Genomic DNA, 20,528 nt, shown 5'->3' with positions numbered 1-20,528 from the left:
CCAGTTACTCACAGCCTCAGTTAAAGAACTCTGAACTCACAGCTAGAGCTTATCTGATCTAGCTAGGGGTCTACCTCCCCCCCCTCAGGTGTTTGCAATAGGACCAGCCCCTGATTGGTGGGTGGAAATGCAACAAACACAGTAACATGTAAATAGTTACTTAAAGGGTTAAAGGGCGAGTCCCACTAGGGGCAAAGTAAAATAATGACAGGGACGTGTTTAATGGGTTAAAGGGTCAGTCCCACGTAGGAGCAAAGTGACCTAATGTCAGGGATGTGTTTAATGGGTTTAAGGGTCAGTCCCACATAGGAGCAAAGTGACCTAATGACAGGGACGTGTTTAATGGGTCAAAGGGTCAGTCCCACGTAGGGGCAAAGTGACCTAATGACCGAGACATGGTTTATGGGTTAAAGGGTCAGTCCCACGTAGGAGCAAAGTGACCTAATGTCAGGGATGTGTTTAATGGGTTTAAGGGTCAGTCCCACATAGGAGCAAAGTGACCTAATGACAGGGACGTGTTTAATGGGTCAAAGGGTCAGTCCCACGTAGGGGCAAAGTGACCTAATGACCGGGACATGGTTTATGGGTTAAAGGGTCAGTCCCACGTAGGAGCAAAGTGACCTAATGTCAGAGACATGTTTAATGGGTTAAAGGGTCAGTCCCACATAGGAGCAAAGTGACCTAATGTCAGGGACGTGTTTAATGGGTTAAAGGGTCAGTCCCACGTAGGAGCAAAGTGACCTAATGACAGGGACGTGTTTAAAGGGTTAAAGGGTCAGTCCCATGCAGGAGCAAAGTGACCCAATAACTGGGGAGTGTTTAATGGGTTAAACTTCCTCTCTGTTTCTCTCCCCCTGTATCTCTCTATTTCTGTATCTCCCTTCTCCCTCCCTCTCCATTTCCGTCTCTTTCACGTATGTACAGTACGGCATACATGTACATCTTCACCTGTACAGGGCCATCCACCCACTCAGCGCTTCACAGCAGTAACGCCGGAGACACAAATATCAGGGGGATATAATGGGAAGCATCGCTGCAGATGGAAGTCTAAACATTCCGGAAACGGAGTCCCTGCCCTGAAGAGCTTGCACTCTAAGGCTAAGTCCATGGTGTGGGAGACCGCACGGAGGCTTCCACACGGGGCACGATCAGATTGCCTTAAGGCAATTGATCGCGCCCATAGACCGCGCGGGTGCCCGCAGGCAGGAGGGTGCCCGCGTTGCCCAAGAAATCAGTTGAAACCGATTTCTTGGCGCGACACGCAGGTCACGTGAGTCGTTCACCCAATGACGCCCCTTGGCACGCCCCCCCACGACTCATCCACCATGGACAGGGAAAGCACCCGCGTTACGCCAGTGACTTCACAGCTCCGCAAGCCTCCACGCGAGCGAAGGCACCATGGCCCGTCCTTACTGCTCTCACCTTCTATCAGCCACCACAGACACACTTTTCATTTATCCCATCTTCCCAATGATTCAGGCTGAATTCCCTAGCTACAGATGGAACTGCCGGTTGCAGACTGCTTGCCAAGGAAAATCTGTGACCATCTCGCAGTAACTCCTGAGATGGTCTTGAGCAGGCTGTAATGTCCCATCGGATTAACACACGAGTCCCTCTGCATTTGAATGGGACTCATAGTCAGGTAGGATTCACACGGCATGAGTCCCATTCAAATGCAGGGACCCCCCCTGCTGTGTCAATCCGATGAGCCATTTGTCTGGCCTCAGGAATCTCGCGGCGTGGGGATGGGTTTAAGTGCAGAATTCGGCAAGGCAAGCAGTCTCCAACCTGCAGTCGCAGCTGTATGTGACGGTTCCAAAGAAGGAACACGTGACAGCCGTAAAAAAAAAAAAAAAATATAGCTGTCATGTCACCTCATCTGCACATGACACGGATTTCTTAAAACACGCTGAGTGTGAAGAAAGGAAAGTGACTTCATGAGGAGGAAGTCCCTTCACAATAACACCCGCGGCTTATATATAACTTTCCGCAGGGAGGAGGAGGAAAATTCCTCCGACTTTTATATTGTGGAAGTTAAAAAAAAACACAACAAAGCAGCTGATTCCTAAAGAGGAAGGAGGAAAGTTTTATAAGGTCAGGCAATTTTCTAAGCTGCATACTGGGAGTATTTTCATGTACAAGCCGTATACTGGGAGTATTTCCATGTACCTGCCGTATACTGGGAGTATTTCCATGTACAAGCCGGATACTGGGAGTATTTCCATGTACAAGCCGGATACTGGGAGTATTTCCATGTACCTGCCGTATACTGGGAGTATTTCCATGTACAAGCCGGATACTGGGAGTATTTCCATGTACCTGCTGTATACTGGGAGTATTTCCATGTACAAGCCGGATACTGGGAGTATTTCCATGTACAAGCCAGATACTGGGAGTATTTCCATGTACAAGCCAGATACCGGGAGTATTTCCATGTACAAGCTGGATACTGGGAGTATTTCCATGTACAAGATGGATACTGGGAGTATTTCCATGTACAAGCCGGATACTGGGAGTATTTCCATGTACAAGCCGGATACTGGGAGTATTTCCATGTACAAGCCGGATACTGGGAGTATTTCCATGTACCTGCCGTATACTGGGAGTATTTCCATGTACAAGCCGGATACTGGGAGTATTTCCATGTACAAGCCGGATACTGGGAGTATTTCCATGTACCTGCCGTATACTGGGAGTATTTCCATGTACAAGCCGGATACTGGGAGTATTTCCATGTACCTGCTGTATACTGGGAGTATTTCCATGTACAAGCCGGATACTGGGAGTATTTCCATGTACAAGCCAGATACTGGGAGTATTTCCATGTACAAGCCAGATACCGGGAGTATTTCCATGTACAAGCTGGATACTGGGAGTATTTCCATGTACAAGATGGATACTGGGAGTATTTCCATGTACAAGCCGGATACTGGGAGTATTTCCATGTACAAGATGGATACTGGGAGTATTTGAATGTACAAACCAGATACTGGGAGTATTTCCATGTACAAGCCGGATACTGGGAGTATTTGCATGTACAAGATGGATACTGGGAGTATTTCCATGTACAAGCCGGATACTGGGAGTATTTCCATGTACAAGCCGGATACTGGGAGTATTTCCATGTACAAGCCGGATACTGGGAGTATTTCCATGTACAAGCCAGATACTGGGAGTATTTGCATGTACAAGATGGATACTGGGAGTATTTGCATGTACAAGATGGATACTGGGAGTATTTGCATGTACAATCCGGATACTGGGAGTATTTGCATGTACAAGATGGATACTGGGAGTATTTGCATGTACAAGATGGATACTGGGAGTATTTGCATGTACAATCCGGATACTGGGAGTATTTGCATGTACCTGCCGTATACTGGGAGTATTTCCATGTACCTGCCGTATACTGGGAGTATTTCCATGTACCTGCCGTATACTGGGAGTATTTCCATGTACCTGCCGTATACTGGGAGTATTTCCATGTACCTGCAGCTGTGTATATGTGTGCGTCTAGATGTGTACCCATGTGTATGCGTGTGTAGCTGTGTGGGTGCACAGGTAGCTGAGTATGAATGTGCAATTACATGTGTGTGCATGTGTAGCTGTGTGTTTTTAGCTGTATGTACATGTGTAGCTGTGTGTACATGTGTAGCTGTGTGTGTGTGCATGTAGCTGTGTATATATACACACAAGTAGGTGTGTACGCACATGTAGGTGTGTGTGTGTGTGTGTGTGTGTGTGTGTGTGCGCGCGCGTGCGCAGGCACTATGCCCACCCTGCAGTACCTGACTTACCCCACAAGGTGGTGACAGTGGTATGAGCGACAGCGACCATGTGAAGCCCCCTCACCCCCCAACCTTTTACTGCTGTGATTCTTTACAAAGAAGAAAGCAGTTTGGGGGGAGGAGAGGGGAATAAGCCCTTAACACCCCCCTGTGCCACGCGCACACCGCGGGCCGAGTGTGTACTGTGACACAGATTAAATACAGAGTTGAAAGTGCAAAGTGTGTTCCAGCTCAGGGTGAATTAGGATCTCGCTCCTAACCTCAGGCTGACGGGACTCGCCGCGTACCCCGAGCACACCGCTGAGCGCGCGTCCGTTTACTGTAGCGAATGTAAATATGAATGGCCAGCTGGCTCGCGCCCGTACGCTCGCCGGCGCTTAGACGAGACAGAAAAAACATTGATTTCAGGCGCACCGAAGGGTCACATGACCCTTCGGCAACCAATCGGCGCCAGTCACTGCTCGGCCACGCGCCCCTTTGGCCCGGGCCATAGAGGGGGGGGAGCCGTGCTGCACCGCGCTGACGCTGAGGCTCGCCTGCAGAAGCTGTGCGATTCCACGCGCATACAGGCGAGCCAGCGTCCGCGATCGGAGGTGGGGGGAGACTGTAGGGAGGCGGGGCAGTGACGTCGCTGGGCCAATCGCCCGCGACGCACTGACGTCAACGTCACGGCGCCGTGACGTTGACGCAGCCCCGCTATCATTGGAGGTTTTCAGCCGACAGCGCGCTGAAAAACAGCTTGGCGCTCGGCTGAAAACTCCAAAGCCTCCGCACGCCTGCGGACGCTCGCGTGAGCCCCCTCTCAAGGCATCCTCATTGAGGATGCAGGGGCTCAGCGCTGAGCGTCCGCACGCCTCAGCACGGCCTGTCCTTTTATGGACTCGGCCTTCGGCTCGCGCTTGGAGAGTTGGTGACGTCATCGCTCTCAGGCCTGAGCGCGCTCAGCGACACAGGGCAGGGACGCAGAGGAAACTCACGGGGGGCTGGGAGGGAAAGAGGGAAGGCAGAGAGAAAGTGTGGGGGGGAGGGGCTGAGAGAAATGGTGGGAGGAGGGAGGGGCAGAGAGAAATGGTGGGAGGAGGGAGGGGCAGAGAGAAATGGTGGGCAGAGGGGCAGAGAGAAAGGTTGGGGGGAGGGAGTGGCAGATAGAAAGGGTGGGGGGAGGGTCAGAGAGAAAGGGTGGGGGGAGGGTCAGAGAGAAATGGTGGGGGGAGGGTCAGAGAGAAAGGGTGGGGGGAGGGAGGGGCAGAGAGAAAAGGCGGGGGGAAGGGCAGAGAGAAAAGGCGGGGGAGGGGCAGAGAGAAAAGGCGGGGGAGGGGCAGAGAAAGGGTGGGGGAGGGGCAGAGAGAAATGGTGGGGGAGGGTGAGAGAAATGGTGGGGGGGCAGAGAGAAAGTGTGGGGGGGAGGGGCAGAGAGAAAGTGTGGGGGGGAGGGGCAGAGAGAAAGGGTGAGGGGGAGGGGCAGAGAGAAAGGGTGGGGGGATGGGGCAGAGAGAAAGGGTGGGGAGGAGGGAGGGGCAGAGAGAAAAGACGGGGGAGGGGCAGAGAGAAAAGACGGGGGAGGGGCAGAGAGAAAAGGCGGGGGGAGGGGCAGAGAGAAAAGGATGGGGAGGGGCAGAGAAAAGGTGGGGGAGGGGCAGGGAGAAGTGGTGGGGGGAGGGGCAGAGAGAAATGGTGGGAGGAGGGAGGGGCAGAGATTAAGGGTGGGGGGAGGGGCAGAGAGAAATGGTGGGGGGTAGAGTGAAAGTGTGGGGGGAGGGGTGGAAAGAAAGGGGGAGGGGCAGAGAGAAAGGGGTGAGGGGCAGAAAGAAGGGCGAGGGGCAGAGAAAGGTGGGGAGGAGCAGAGAGAAGTGGTGGGGAGAGGGAGGGGCAGAGATAAAGGGTGGGGGGAGGGGCAGAGATAAAGGGTGGGGGGAGGGGCAGAGATAAAGGGTGGGGGGAGGGGCAGAGATAAAGGGTGGGGGGAGGAGCAGAGAGAAATGGTGGGGGGAGGGGCAGAGATAAAGGGTGGGGGAGGGGCAGAGAGAAATGGTTGGGGGGAGGGCAGAGAGAAAATGTGGGGGGAGTTAGGGGTATGTTGGGGAGGGCAGGGAGTTAGGGGCATGTTGGGGAGGTCATGGAGTTAGGGGCATGTTGGGGAGGGAGAGAGAAGGTGGGAGAGAGTGAGAGGGAAGGCGGAGGGGCAGAGGTCAGCCAGTAAAGGGTAAGATGGGGGAGTGCGGGGAGTTACCGGCAGGTGAGAAGACAGACCATGCGCAGGAATATTTTGTCTTACTGGCAAACTTCCCTTCGAAGATGAAAAGAAGAAGTGATTGAGGTTTCAGCTCGGGCTGACAAACACAGCTCCAAACCTGACCAGGAAATCCCTTTCTATCCTCATCACAGACTTTACCGTCCAGTCCAAATCCAAAGAAATATTCACCTAAAATAACTTCGGACCTGGACTTTTTAAATATGGCCGACTTTGTACATCTCCTAAGTAACTTCTTTTTACTTCATCATTTTAGGGTATTCCTCCATCGTCCTTACATTATTTAATGGTCGATGTCCGGGCGCCGCCCCATGACTGGTGGAATCCTCCATTGTCGGTTTGTTTCATGGCCGTACCACCCCACACACTGTACCTGCCCATGACTACCTCCTACACACCAAACACCAAAGCACAATGGTGGGTGAAAATGGCCCCAGTATTGCAGAAAGGACCTTGCCAGCACCACATATACTATCTGTATAGATCCAGACAACCTTGTACACCCGCCCCCAGCTTACACCCACTTGGTGGCCCAATCCCAATTCCATAACCCACATTCCATGAGAAGACACCATCACGCCCTGCCATTTACCATTGAGTATTAGCACTGTCTCTACACCCATGAGAGGACAGCACCAAACTCTGCCACCAAGCACGGGCTGTAGCACCTCCTCTCCCACCATGAGAGGAGTCGGACATCACCCCACCCTGCCACTCACCATTGAGTATTAGCAATGTCTCTACACCCATGAGAGGGCAGCACCAAACTCTGCCACCAAGCACGATCTGTAGCACCTCCTCCCCCACCATAGGAAGAGTTGGACATCACCCCGCCCTGCCACTCACAATCAGTTATACGATCGCCTGGCCAAGCTCGGCATATTCACTTTTTGTTCTTGCATCTTGGGAATTCATTTGTTGTCGGTTTCTCAGTAACTTTTTGTCTCGTTTTCCCCCCCCCCAGCATTTTTAGCAACAATTGTTCGATCTATTTTTTTTTAATGTAACCCTCTCTTTGGGATTACTAGGGCCTTAAGTGGCTAACTGTGTGGGCCCCTGCAGAGTAACGCCCATTCCCCGTCAGATGGTGCTGGCGTGACTAGGCAGAATCATAGCCCCGTCCTCTTCTGCCCAGTGATAGAGTTGTTTCTTTGGATATCATAGCATGATATGTATAGAGGGCAGAGACTTTTAGAAGGTCAGGTCCCAGGAGGAGTCGTAGGTGAGGGGCCTCACTGTGAATAGTGTATATAGGTTTGTAAAATATATATGTAATATAGGTATGTCCAGGTAAGGACCCCTTTATTGTTTTATAGTTAGGGACAGTGTCCTCTTTAGGTAGGTATCCAAGGAATGGCTCCACCCCACTCTAATGATACATAGAGAGACAGCCTATGTTAAGAGGGGGCATAGATTACTCCTCTGGAGTCATTCATAGATGACTATCACCCAGTAGGCCACATGATGGCATTCAGTACCCGAGATGGGGATACTGACCACAGAGAGAGAGAGAGTAGTACCAGACCCAGCATGTAGCCCACTGGAGTTGGAGTACCACCAACTCTACACAGCAGAGAGATCACTTAGGTAATAGGAGTTAGTCACTCCTCAGCACCTTGCTTGCGGTCCGAGATAGGGGGGCAGGTAGGGAAGAGGATACAGACAGCACCTACAGAGAATAGTAATGAGACTATACCTGAAGTCAAGTGTATGATGTAACAGCGACTGTATCAATAGTGGCTAATAAAGCTGCTGTTTGCATGAATAAAGTTCCTGGCGCCCATCATTGCATTAACAATGCCCGGCCTGCATGGATCAATCGATATTAGCACCGATCTGCGGTCAGAGCTGATCTGCCAACTCTCAGGAGCCCTCTTTTCTGTAATGTACTATTACTTTATAAACATTACTTATCTTCTCTTCCCGAGGCTCCTCTGCTCATGTCCTCCTGGAACCTAACCTTCTAGAATAGTCTCTCTTATCTCTGGATCCCCATAACAACCCAGGGTGGGGCCCAGCGTACTATTTCCATGTCAGTAACCATTCAGGAGGGGGGTTACATATATCATATATATGTAACCCGCCTCCTAAATGCTAGTATCTGAGCAGGCAGTCCAGCCCGCATGGCATTGCAGCAAGCGGTATTCGTTTCTGCGAGGAAACTCCATTCCACACGGACCCTCCAAGGACCACAGCGCTCTAAGCAGATAAGCTTCCATTCTGGTTTATATCGTGCAGTGTTATATTTGTGTCATATTGCAATAAACTGTTTGTATTTAGTGCAACCTAAGTGTGTCCGGTAGTCTTGCGCTTCTTTCCTAGATATTTTATATATACATATTTACATGGGATAAGGAGGATTATCAGCGACACCTCCCTGATGAAGTCTCTTTGAAAGAGGGCGAAATGCGTGGGGACACATGACTACTGTTGACGTCTGTATTCTCAGTATCTCATTGTTACCAGTCTCACCGGGACACTTTGCCGGTTACCGGCACATATTAGAAAACGTGGAGTCCTAATTGTGAGTACTCATTCTGGTTGGAAACCTCCATGCCGGAGTTGGTTCTTGGTTAGCCCTCTCTCTCGCCGCATACAATTTGGATACTTTGCGCATGCGCTGAGGATCTATTCCTCACTCCGGATTTCTGCTGCACCCGGAGATTATGAGACGGATGCCCAGTTATACCTATTGCCAGTTCTATATACCATGCCAGTTTTTATCTGATACCTTGTGAGTGAGCATTTGTGTGTATAATACACACACACACAGACAAGTCTGGCTCTCCGTGCGGGGGAGGATGTGGTAACAATTTTTGCTGTTTCATTATATTATTTCCTCTCCAGTTTGGAAGAAAATTTCTATTGCGAAGATCGGAATTATTGTTTGTGTCATAATAACGGCAAATTATTGTGTCCCATAATAACAGCTTATTACTGTGTCTCATAATAACAGCTAATTACTGTCTCATAACAGCTAATTACTGTGTCTCATAATAACAGCTAATTACTGTGTCTCATAATAACCGCTAATTACTGTCTCATAATAACAGCTAATTACTGTGTCTCATAATAACCGCTAATTACTGTCTCATAATAACCGCTAATTACTGTCTCATAATAACAGCTAATTACCATGTCTCATAATCCGCTAATTACTGTCTCATAATAACCGCTAATCACCGCGTGTATCATAATAACCGCTAATTGCGTGTCTCATAATAACCGCTAATTGCGTGTCTCATAATAACCGCTAATTGCGTGTGTCTCATAATAACCGCTAATCACCGCGTGTCTCATAATAATCGCTCGACAAAGCGCGTAACCGCGAAACGCACGTCGGGACTCACGACCCGCTCACGCCGGTCACACACATTGCCGCAGTGTGTTTCACGGCGGCCTGCGTGAGCGCGCCTGCCCGCTCAGCGCCACCCTGGACGAAGCCTTAGAGGCGTTCGCTGCGGCTAGCGCTGCAAGTCTGCCTCCGGCCTACAGCACCCCAGTGTGTTTTCTTAAAGAAATTCCCTTCCTTCCATTGCCTCAACCATACCGATGGTCGTTCTGCACTTGTTAGTGCTATATCTAGCCGGCGAAGCAGAGGGTCCTCTTGTTATCTGTCTCTACCTTCACCCATTGGCTCCCTATTGTTGGGGTTTAGCTATTAGGTGCTGGTTACTAATGAGTGCCTTGCAGCTTGGCACTCTGCCCTGGCTATCGTTGAACCAGCAAGGAGTAAGTGATTGGCTAATCCTCTATCTACAAGCCGTCACCTGCCCTCGAGGCCTCCCTGCTACATGCGCACCTGGCAGCCTGGCGGCGTGTGAAGAGACAACAGCAGCGATCGGCGGTCTGTAGGGGAGCGCGGGAGGGTGGCCATGGTGGGGCATATCTGCCCTGCCATTGGCTGGGCGCCGACCACGTGACCGCGTCGCGGCATGGGAAGACAACATTCTTTCCTGCTAGTGTACGCGTCACAGCGCTTTGCGCACCCACGCGCACACAGCCACTGGGGCCTACCCCATAGAGGGCTGTGCTGTGGTGTGTGGCGCGCACGCCGTAGTGTGCACCGCCGTGGCCTCAGCCTAAGGGTTCCATGTAAAAATGGATTGAAGGCAAAAGGTGACACTGTGTGCTCATTTGCATGTAATTTCCCAGAATGCCTTACTGAACCCTAATTAGACGCTAATTAAATTGAACCTCCACGCCGGGCGGTTGTAACAAGGAAGAAAGCAGGGTGTAACTTTGTCTAATAAATATTTAATAAATACATTTAGGGTTTCATGTACCGAAATAATAAATACACAGTAATATTCTAATAAATACAGGGGTAAATATTGTCTAATAAATATATATCGATAAATATACAGTCACTTTTCCAAACATAAATAATAATCACTGGTCTGGCGGACTTCTGCGTCTGCACATTCTCAGGTAACAAGCGCTTCAGCAGAAACTGAAACAGAGAGGCAGCATCTCTTGTGGGAGAGACAGTTTCCTCAGAGGGAGAGAGACAGCCTCTTCAGGGAGAGAGAGATTCCTTGGAGAGATAGTCTAGCCAGAGAGAGACAGCTTACTCAGACAGCGAGAGAGACGAGAGAGAGAGAGACAGCTTACTGAGAGAGAGAGAGAGAGACACAGCTTACTGAGAGAGAGAGCAAGAGAGACAGCTTACTGAGAGAGAGAGAAAGCGAGCGAGAGAGACACAGCTTACTGAGAGAGAGACGAGAGAGAGAGAGAGAGCAAGAGAGACAGCTTACTGAGAGAGAGAGAGAGACACAGCTTACTGAGAGAGAGAGAAAGCGAGCGAGAGAGACACAGCTTACTGAGAGAGAGACGAGAGAGAGCTTCCTCAAGGAGAGAGACAGTCCCCTCTGAGGGAGACAGCTTCCTGAGAGAGTTTCCTCTGACAAACAGCCTCCATAGAGAGACAGCTTCCTCTGAGAAAGAGAGAGACAGAGAGAGAGACAGCTTCCTCTGAGAAAGAGAGACGGAGAGAGAGACAGCTTCCTCTGAAAAAGAGACGGAGAGAGAGACAGCTTCCTCTGAGAGAGAGACAGCTTCCTCTGAGAAAGAGAGAGACGGAGAGAGGGACAGCTTCCTCTGAGAAAGAGAGAGACAGAGAGAGACAGCTTCCTCTGAGAAAGAGAGAGACGGAGAGAGAGACAGCTTCCTCTGAGAAAGAGAGAGACGGAGAGAGAGACAGCTTCCTCTGAGAAAGAGAGAGACGGAGAGAGAGACAGCTTCTTCTGAAAGAAAGCGAGAGAGAGCAACAGCTTCCTCAGAAAGAGAGACAGCTTCCTTGGAGAGAGAGCCTAGAGAGAGATACAGCTGAGAGAGAGCGACAGCATCCTAGGAGAGAGAGACAGCCTTCTCCCAGAGAGACAGCTTAATCTGAGAGAGATAGCATCCCCAAAGAGAGAGAGAGACAGCATCTTCTGCGAAAGAGTGACAGCTTGCTCGGAGAGAGGGATATCCTCCCCAGAGAAAGAGAGAGAGACAGCCCCCATACACAGAGTGAGAGTGATGAGTAAGAGGCAAAATAGATAAAGTGAAAATAGAGAGAGACGCTAAAGAAAAAACAGCCAACACGAGACAGCAGTGAGATATCAATCATCTTAGATTGAGATTGCCAAGAAAAGAAAGACAGAGACTGCCCCCCCCCCGCCCCCCCCAGTCTCATTGTGAGAGCCACCTCTGCATTTATCAATGCATACAAAATATTCACCGAAGCAGCACATTCTCCCAAACCATCCCTCCACACCCCCCCCCCCCCACCGGGGAGTCACGGGGAGCCCCCTCTGAGGGGGAATTCCTATAATAAGGGAGATTCCCAGGCCAGATACTGGAGGAATCCCTATAATTAAATCATTCTAATGATCATAGACACTCATTATCACACGGTGATAAGACGGACATCCCGGGCATGTGACCAAGGACATGCAAAGGGTCACCCAACACAAGTTTACGCGCGCAGGCGTGATATAAATAGACACATATATATATATACACACACACATGGTCCTGTAGTGCTGTATCCATTGAAGCACCACCTGTTAGAGGAGGGGTGCCCCCATAACGTTCAGTCTGCGGGGGTCTTGGGCAAAGGCCAGAGTTCACAGTGCCCCACTGACCCAGAAGAGCCCCAGGAAGGTGTTCTCCTGCTGGTCCATTTGCCAGTGCTCCGTGGGCAGGTCAGTCCAGAGTCGGGCGCTCAGCCGGTCGCCGACGGAGAGTTGCTGGAGAGCCCCAGAGAAGGAGGTGGGAGGGCTCAGATTGGAGGAGTTGTTGAGTTGGACGCCGAGCGTCAGGACGGGGGTCCTGTTGTCTCCAGAGGTCTTCAGGGCGGTGAGAGAGGCAGAGCCGTTGACCGGGCAGTCACGTAGGGCCACGCAGGTCAGGGTCAGCTGGGAGTACACGTAGTACAGCCCGGCTCTGCCCACCACCAGCTCCCCCGAGTCGTAACGGAAATCCGAGCTCATGTAGGCGCTGCCGACTCCGGCCGTGTGAGTCCAGCTCAAGGTGACGTTATCAAGGACGACTGGAGGGGGAGAGACGTGAGACTGTCAGGCATTGTCCCGTGTATAAAGCACTCACTAACATGTAAACCCAACTAACACATCAGTATGCATCCCTGACTAACATACCTCTCTCTATTTACAGCACCAACTCATCATCCAACATCTGTCCCGTTATCCTGTCTTTACCCCCTATACAAACATCCCTTATATCTCCCCCTTATACCTCAACCCCCTCTATACCAACTAGGGACATGTGACATGTTCACCTATATGCCAACACCTACATGCTGTCTATACCTCATGCAAGTCATTATAGCAACGCCTTCCATATACCCCATTATACCAACACCTTCTATACACCCAATTATACAAGCATCGTCTCTATACCTCATTATACCTCCAACACCTTCTGTACACCCCATTATACCAACACCTTCTATACACCCCATTATACCAACACCTTCTATACACCCCATTATACCAACATCGTATCTATACCTCATTATACCTCCAACAACTTCTATACACCCCATTATACCAACACCTTCTATACACCCCATTATACCAACATCGTATCTATAACTCATTATACCTCCAACAACTTCTATACACCCCATTATACCAACACCTTCTATACACCCCATTATACCAACGCCTTCTATACACCCCATTATACCAACACCTTCTGTAAATCCCATGATACCAACGCACTCTATACTCCCCATTATACCAACACCTTCTATACACCCCATTATACCAACACCTTCTATACACCCCATTATACCAACACCTTCTATACACCCCATTATACCAACACCTTCTATACACCCCATTAAACCAACGCCATCCATACACCCCATTATACCAACGCCTCCTATACACCCCATTATACCAACACCTTCTATACACCCCATTATACCAACGCCATCTATATTCCCCATTATACCAACACCTTCTGTACACCCCATTATACCAACACCTTCTATACACCCCATTATACCAACATCGTCTCTATACCTCATTATACCTCCAACATCTTCTGTACACCCCATTATACCAACACCTTCTATACACCCCATTATACCAACATCATCTCTATACCTCAATATACCTCCAACACCTTCTGTACACCCCATTATACCAACACCTTCTGTAATCCCCATTATACCAACACCTTCTATACACCCCATTATACCAACATCGTCTCTATACCTCATTATACCAACGCCATCTATACTCCCCATTATACCAACACCTTCTATACTCCCCATTATACCAACACCTTCTATACACCCCATTATACCAACACCTTCTATACACCCCATTATACCAACACCTTCTATACTCCCCATTATACCAACACCTTCTATACACCCCATTATACCAACAACTTCTATACACCCCATTATACCAACGCCTTATATACACCCTATTATACCAACACCTTCTATACAACCCATTATACCAACACCTTCTATACACCCCATTATACCAACGCCTTCTATACACCCCATTATACCAACACCTTCTGTACACCCCATTATACAAACACCTTCCATCTGTATAAAGTAATTATCAGGATTTTTCTTACCATTGTCTGCCACAAGGTGAGCGCTGGCAGTCTATTAGAGAGAGAGAGAGAAAGAGAGAGAGAGTGTTACAATCCGAGACACAGACAGTTACAATCTGGGACATACAGAGAGAGCGTTACAGCCCATACAGAGAGAGAGAGAGAGCGTTTCATCCTTAGACAGACTGACAGAGATAGAGAGTTACAATCTGAGACACAGAGAGAGCGTTACTGCTTGAGACATACAGAGAGCATTACATCACAAGACAGATAGACAAAGAGAGAGTGTTACATGGAGAGTGGGAGAGTGTGAGATAGAGCGTTACTGCACGAGATAGGGAGGCGAGAGTGGAAGAGACATCCAGGTAAAGGTGAGGGAAAATATCAGGTGCAGGGAGCGAGAGACAGCAGGTGTGACAGAGAGACAGAGACAAAGAGAGACAGCCAGTGTGAGGAAGACGTGTGTTGTTGGAAAGAGACATCCAGGGTTCTGAGCGGTTACACTCACCTGTTTGTCACCCTGATGTCCAACACTATAAACCTTCAAGGGCTTCTCCCAAATGATATACAGAGCACAGAGCGCTCCCACTGTCAAGGCTAGCAAAGTGATAGACACCACCAGGCAGTAATCCAAAGAGCGGCATCTCGTGTGCGAGACCCCCGGGCTCTCAACGTCTCCTGAATTCACTGAAGGTGGTACACTGGACATGGCGGGCAGGGGCTGAGAGAGCGTCCGAGAGAGCAGCGGAGGTGGAAGATTTGTTGTCTCGGAGCTGAGAGAGTGCTCCTGCGTGAGCTGTGAGAGTGTAAAGCACAGCGCTGTTGTTTCGGGTAGTTTTATAGACTCACAGAGAGGAAGTTTGTTTGCCCGAGAGTCGGGGTTTCCAAGAGAAAGGAAAGCCACGAGAGTAGAACAGAGAGTTTCCATTGTATGACAGAGAGAGAGAGAGAGAGAGAGCAAAGGTGGGAGTGAGAGAGAGAGAGAGTGGGAGAGAGTGAGAGAGACAGAGGAGAGAGAGAGAGAGAGAGAGAGGGGGGGAGAGAGAGAGTGGGGGAGAGAGAGAGTGGGGGAGAGAGGGGAGGAGAGAGAGAGAGACAGAGTGGGAGAGAGTGAGAGAGAGAGAGACAGAGTGGGAGAGAGTGAGTGGCGGAGAGAGAGGGAGAGAGAGAAAGAGAGTGGAGGGAGAGTGGAGAGAGACAGAGTGGGGGAGAGAGAGAGTGGGGGAGAGAGGAGAGAGAGAGAGAGAGAAAGAGAGAGGGGGGGAGAGAGAGTGGGGGAGAGAGAGAGACAGACAGAGGGGAGAGAGAGAGGGAGTGAGGAGAGGGAGAGAGGGAAAAAGAGATGGAAGGAGAAAGACAGAGAGAGTGTAGGCGGGAGAGAGGGAGAGAGAAGGTAGGGAGGAATAAAGAGACAGGGGGAGGGAGAGCGAGAGAGGAGGGAGAGAAAGAAAGAAAAGGAGAGAGAGAAAGAGAGAGAGAGAAAGCGAGAGAGAGAAAGCGAGAGAGGGAAAGAGAGAAAGTGAGAAAGAAGAAAGAGGAGAGAGAGAGAGGGAGAGAGAGAGAGAGAATGCCTTACACCTGAGCTCATTAGAAGAAATACAATATCTAAGAAGGAAACTTTTATAATTAGCAACGAGAATAGTCCGGGCCAGACGGCTTCAGCTCTGAGATCGAAGACACAAGATTAAGGCTTCATAAATAGTCTTCAAAGGTCTGGAACTCGCTACCTCCAGAGCTCAGGTGGACATCTACTTTACCACTGTTTCAGGCTCGGTGAAAGACTGAACTCTTCCTTCTGGCTTTCCCCGTCTAACAAAACAATTGTATATCATTTTAATTTGGATGGATGAGGATGGATGTGGATGGATGGATGATGGATGGACGAGGATGAATGGTGATGAATGAGGATGATGGATGATGGATGATGAGGATGAATGATTAAGATGAATGAGGATGATGGATGAGGATGTTGATGGAAGAGGATGATGGATGATGAGGATGTTGATGGAAGAGGATGATGGATGATGATGGATGATGATGGATGGGGATGATGGATGGATGAGGATGATGGATGGATGAGGAATTATGAGGATTATGAGGATGATGCATGATGAGGATGATGATGATGGTGGATGATGATGAATGATGAGGATTATGAGAATAATGCATGATGAAGATGATGATGATGATGATGATGATGGATGATGAATGATGAGGATTATGAGGATGATGCATGATGAGGATGATGGATGATGATGAGGATGAATAATTAAGATGAATAGGGATGATGCATGATGAGGATGATGATGATGAGGAATGATGATGAATGATGAGGATGAATAATTAAGATGAATGAGGATGATGAGGATGTTGATGTAAGATGATGATAAATGATGATAATGATGGATGGATGATGATGAGGATGAATAATTAAGATGAATGAGGATGATGGATGAGGATGAATGATTAAGATGAATGAGGATGATGGATGAGGATGAATGATTAAGATGAATGAGGATGATGGATGATTGATGAGGATGATGGATGAGGATGAGGATGAATGATGGATGATGATGAGGATGACGAGGATGATGGATGATGATGGATGATGAATGATTAAGATGAATGAGGCTGATTGATGTGGATGATGGATGAGGATGGATGATGGATGAGGATGGATGATGGATGAGGATAATGGATGTTGATAAACAAATGAAGTGTGGACCCAAACAGAGGAGGCTTCTCTCATACCTGTGGGTTACAGGGAATGTACATCATACCAACCTCAAAAACACAGAGGGGTCTATTGCAGGTGAGGGTAGTGTATCAAGTCAGATTTGGAGCAAAACTGTGTCATTTTGATATCTTGTGTCAATGTATCAAGGTCTTGGCTCCAATGATTGTGTTGTTTGCGTGACCTTGAGGTTTGAGGAGTGCGAATAGAAGGAGGGGGGGGGGTTACATGGGGCACAGATTATAATGAGATGTATCACATTCTGCGTCTCTGCCCCAGTTTGCACCTTGGGGAGAGTCAGTAGGAGGAGTTGGGGGGAGTTACATGGCGCACAAATTATAATGAGATGTGTATCACATTCTGCGTCTCTGCCCCAGTTTACACCTTGGGGGGAGTCAGTAGGAGGAGTTGGGGAGGAGTTACATGGTGCACAGATTATAATGAGATGTATCACATTCTGCGTCTCTGTCCCAGCTTGCAACTTCGGGAGAGTCAGTAGGAGGAGTTGGGGGGGAGTTACATGGTGCACAGATTATAATGAGATGTATCACATTCTGCGTCTCTGTCCCAGCTTGCACCTTGGGGAGAGTCAGTAGGAGAAGTTGGGGGGAGTTACATGGGGCACAGATTATAATGAGATGTATCACATTCTGCGTCTCTGTCCCAGCTTGCACCTTCGGGAGAGTCAGTAGGAGAAGTTGGGGAGAGTTACATGGTGCACAGATTATAATGAGATGTATCACATTCTGCGTCTCTGCCCCAGTTTACACCTTGGGGGGAGTCAGTGGGAGGAGTTGGGGGGGAGTTACATGGTGCACAGATTATAATGAGATGTATCACATTCTGCGTCTCTGCCCCAGCTTGCACCTTGGGGAGAGTCAGTAGGAGGAGTTGGGGGAGTTACATGGGGCACAAATTATAATGAGATGTGTATCACATTCTGCGTCTCTGCCCCAGCATGCACCTTGGGGAGCGTGAGTAGGAGGAGTTAGGGGCGGAGTTACATGGTGCACAGATTATAATGAGATGTATCACATTCTGCGTCTCTGTCCCAGCTTGCACCTTGGGGAGAGTCAGTAGGAGGAGCTGGGGGGGAGTTACATGGTGCACAGATTATAATGAGATGTATCACATTCTGCGTCTCTGCCCCAGCTTGCACCTTGGGGAGAGTCAGTAGGAGGAGTTAGGGGCGGAGTTACATGGGGCACAGATTATAATGAGATGTATCAGATTCTGCTTCTCTGCCGCAGCTTGCACCTTGGGGAGAGTCAGTAGGAGGAGTTAGGGGCGGAGTTACATGGTGCACAGATTATGAGATGTATCACATTCTGCATCTCTGCCCCAGCTTGCACCTTGGGGAGAGTCAGTAGGAGGAGTTAGGGGCAGAGTTACATGGGGCACAGATTATAATGAGATGTATCACATTCTGCGTCTCTGCCCCAAGCTTGCACCTTGGGGAGAGTCAGTAGGAGGAGTTGGGGGGGAGTTACATGATGCACAGATTATAATGAGATGTATCACATTCTGCGTCTCTGCCCCAGCTTGCACTTTGGGGAGAGTCAGTAGGAGGAGTTGGGGGGAGTTACATGGTGCATAAATTATAATGAGATGTATCACATTCTGCATCTCTGCCCCATTCTTTTCCCCTTTTATTTCCCCCCAAAAATCCTTTATATCTGATGGAGTGTAAAATGTTGCACGTCTGACACTATTAGAGAGGGTTGGGGTTCCTTACAATATTTCTGATCTCAGACGCGCTATTAGAGAGGGTTGGGGTTCCTTACAATGCATCTGATCCCAGACGCGCTATTAGAGAGGGTTGGGTTTCCTTACAATGCATCTGATCCCAGAAACGCTATTAGAGAGGGTTGGGGTTCCTTATAATGCATCTGATCACAGACGTACTATTAGAGAGGGTTGGGGTTCCTTACAATGCATCTGATCTCAGACACGCTATTGGAGAGGGTCGGGGTTCCTTACAATGCATCTGATCTCAGACGCGCTATTAGACGGGGTTGGGGTTCCTTACAATGCATCTGATCCCAGACGCGCTATTAGAGAGAGTTGAGGTTCTTTACAATGTATCTGATTTCAGACGCACTATTAGAGAGGGTTGGGGTTCCTTACAATGCATCTGATCACAGACACGCTATTAAAGAGGGTCGGGGTTCCTTACAATGCATCTGATCTCAGACGCGCTATTAGAGAGAGTTGAGGTTCCTTACAATGCATCTGATCTCAGACGTGCTATTAGAGAGGGTTGGGGTTCCTTACAATGCATCTGCTCTCAGACGTGCTATTAGAGAGGGTTGGGGTTCCTTACAATGCATCTGATCTCAGACATGCTATTAAACAGGGTCGGGGTTCCTTACAATGCATCTGATCCCAGACGCGCTATTAGAGAGAGTTGAGGTTCCTTACAATGCATCTGATCTCAGACACGCTATTAAAGAGGGTCGGTGTTCCTTACAATGCATCTGATCTCAGACGCGCTATTAGAGAGGGTTGGGGTTCCTACAATGTATCTGATCTTAGACGCGCTATTAGAGAGGGTTGGGGTTCCTTACAATGTATCTGATCTGAGACGCGCTATTAGAGAGGGTTGGGGTTCCTTACAATGCATCTGATCTCAGACGCGCTATTAGTGAGGGTCAGGGTTCATTACAATGTATCTGATCTCAGACGCGCTATTAGAGAGGGTCGGCGTTCCTTACAATGCATCTGATCTCAGACGGGCTAATAGAGAGGGTCGGGGTTCCTTACAATGCAACTGATCTCAGACGCGCTATTAGAGAGGATCGGGGTTCCTTACAATGCATCTGATCTCAGGCGCGCTATTAGAGAGGGTCGGGGTTCCTTATAATGCATCTGATCTCAGACACGTTATTAGAGAGGGTTGGGGTTCCTTACAATGCATCTGATCTCAGACACGCAATTAGAGAGAGTTGGGGTTCCTTACAATGCATCTGATCTCAGACGCGCTATTAGATTGGGTTGGGGTTCCTTACAATGTATCTGATCTCAGACACTATTATGCCTTATGTTGTTTGGCTCTGGACCTCCATGTGTCACAAATGGTGCAAGTTCACGTTATTTGATCTCACCTTGCTGACAGCACAGAGTGTACCGAGTAAGAGCCAGACGGGCTTCCTGCTGTACCACCGCACCACGGATCCCATCTACACCCCGAGCCAGCAGCCCCAATACCAACAGACGGGCTTCCTGCTGTACCACCGTATCCCATCGACACCCCGAGCCACCAGCCCCGTCCCCAATACCAACAGACGGGCTTCCTGCTGTACCACCGTATCCCATCTACACCCCGAGCCACCAGCCCCATCCCCAATACCAACAGACGGGCTTCCTGCTGTACCACCGCACCCCGGATCACATCTACACCCCGAGCCACCAGCCCCATCCCCAATACCAACAGACGGGCTTCCTGCTGAACCACCGTATCCCATCTACACCCCGAGCCACCAGCCCCATCCCCAATACCAACAGACGGGCTTCCTGCTGTACCACCGCACCCCGGATCACATCTACACCCGAGCCACCAGCCCCGTCCCCAATACCAACAGACAGCTTCCTGCTGTACCACCGTATCCCATCTACACCCCGAGCCACCAGCCCCATCCCCAATGCCACCAGACGAGCTTCCTGCTGA

The 20,528-nt window shown here is 49.4% G+C and overlaps 1 protein-coding gene across 1 annotated transcript; it reads right to left on the bottom strand.

Annotated features, from left to right (window-relative positions):
* Window positions 1-12,054: 12,054 nt before the first annotated feature.
* TNFSF9 (TNF superfamily member 9) lies at window positions 12,055-14,927 on the bottom strand. The gene is made up of 3 exons (XM_075578202.1): window positions 14,636-14,927; window positions 14,149-14,179; window positions 12,055-12,577 (listed from the first exon to the last, which is right to left on the bottom strand). The coding sequence occupies exons 1-3, from the start codon at window positions 14,834-14,836 to the stop codon at window positions 12,153-12,155; spliced, it is 657 nt and encodes a 218-aa protein (XP_075434317.1). The 5' UTR covers window positions 14,837-14,927; the 3' UTR covers window positions 12,055-12,152.
* Window positions 14,928-20,528: the final 5,601 nt, after the last annotated feature.

Source organism: Ascaphus truei, chromosome 20 (genome assembly GCF_040206685.1).
Source record: "Ascaphus truei isolate aAscTru1 chromosome 20, aAscTru1.hap1, whole genome shotgun sequence".
In the NCBI taxonomy this organism is placed as follows: domain Eukaryota; kingdom Metazoa; phylum Chordata; class Amphibia; order Anura; family Ascaphidae; genus Ascaphus; species Ascaphus truei.
The sequence above is the reverse complement of the archived record's forward strand: the minus strand, read 5'-3'. Positions and strand labels throughout refer to the sequence as shown.

Coding starts and splice junctions, on each gene's coding strand:
- TNFSF9 (XM_075578202.1), bottom strand. CDS start 14,836: ATGTCCAGTGTACCACCTTCAGTGAATTCAGGAGACGTTGAGAGCCCG. Junction 14,180..14,635: donor GACATCAGGGTGACAAACAG/GTGAGTGTAACC, acceptor TCTCTCTAATAG/ACTGCCAGCGCTCACCTTGT. Junction 12,578..14,148: donor TCACCTTGTGGCAGACAATG/GTAAGAAAAATC, acceptor CTCCCCCTCCAG/TCGTCCTTGATAACGTCACC.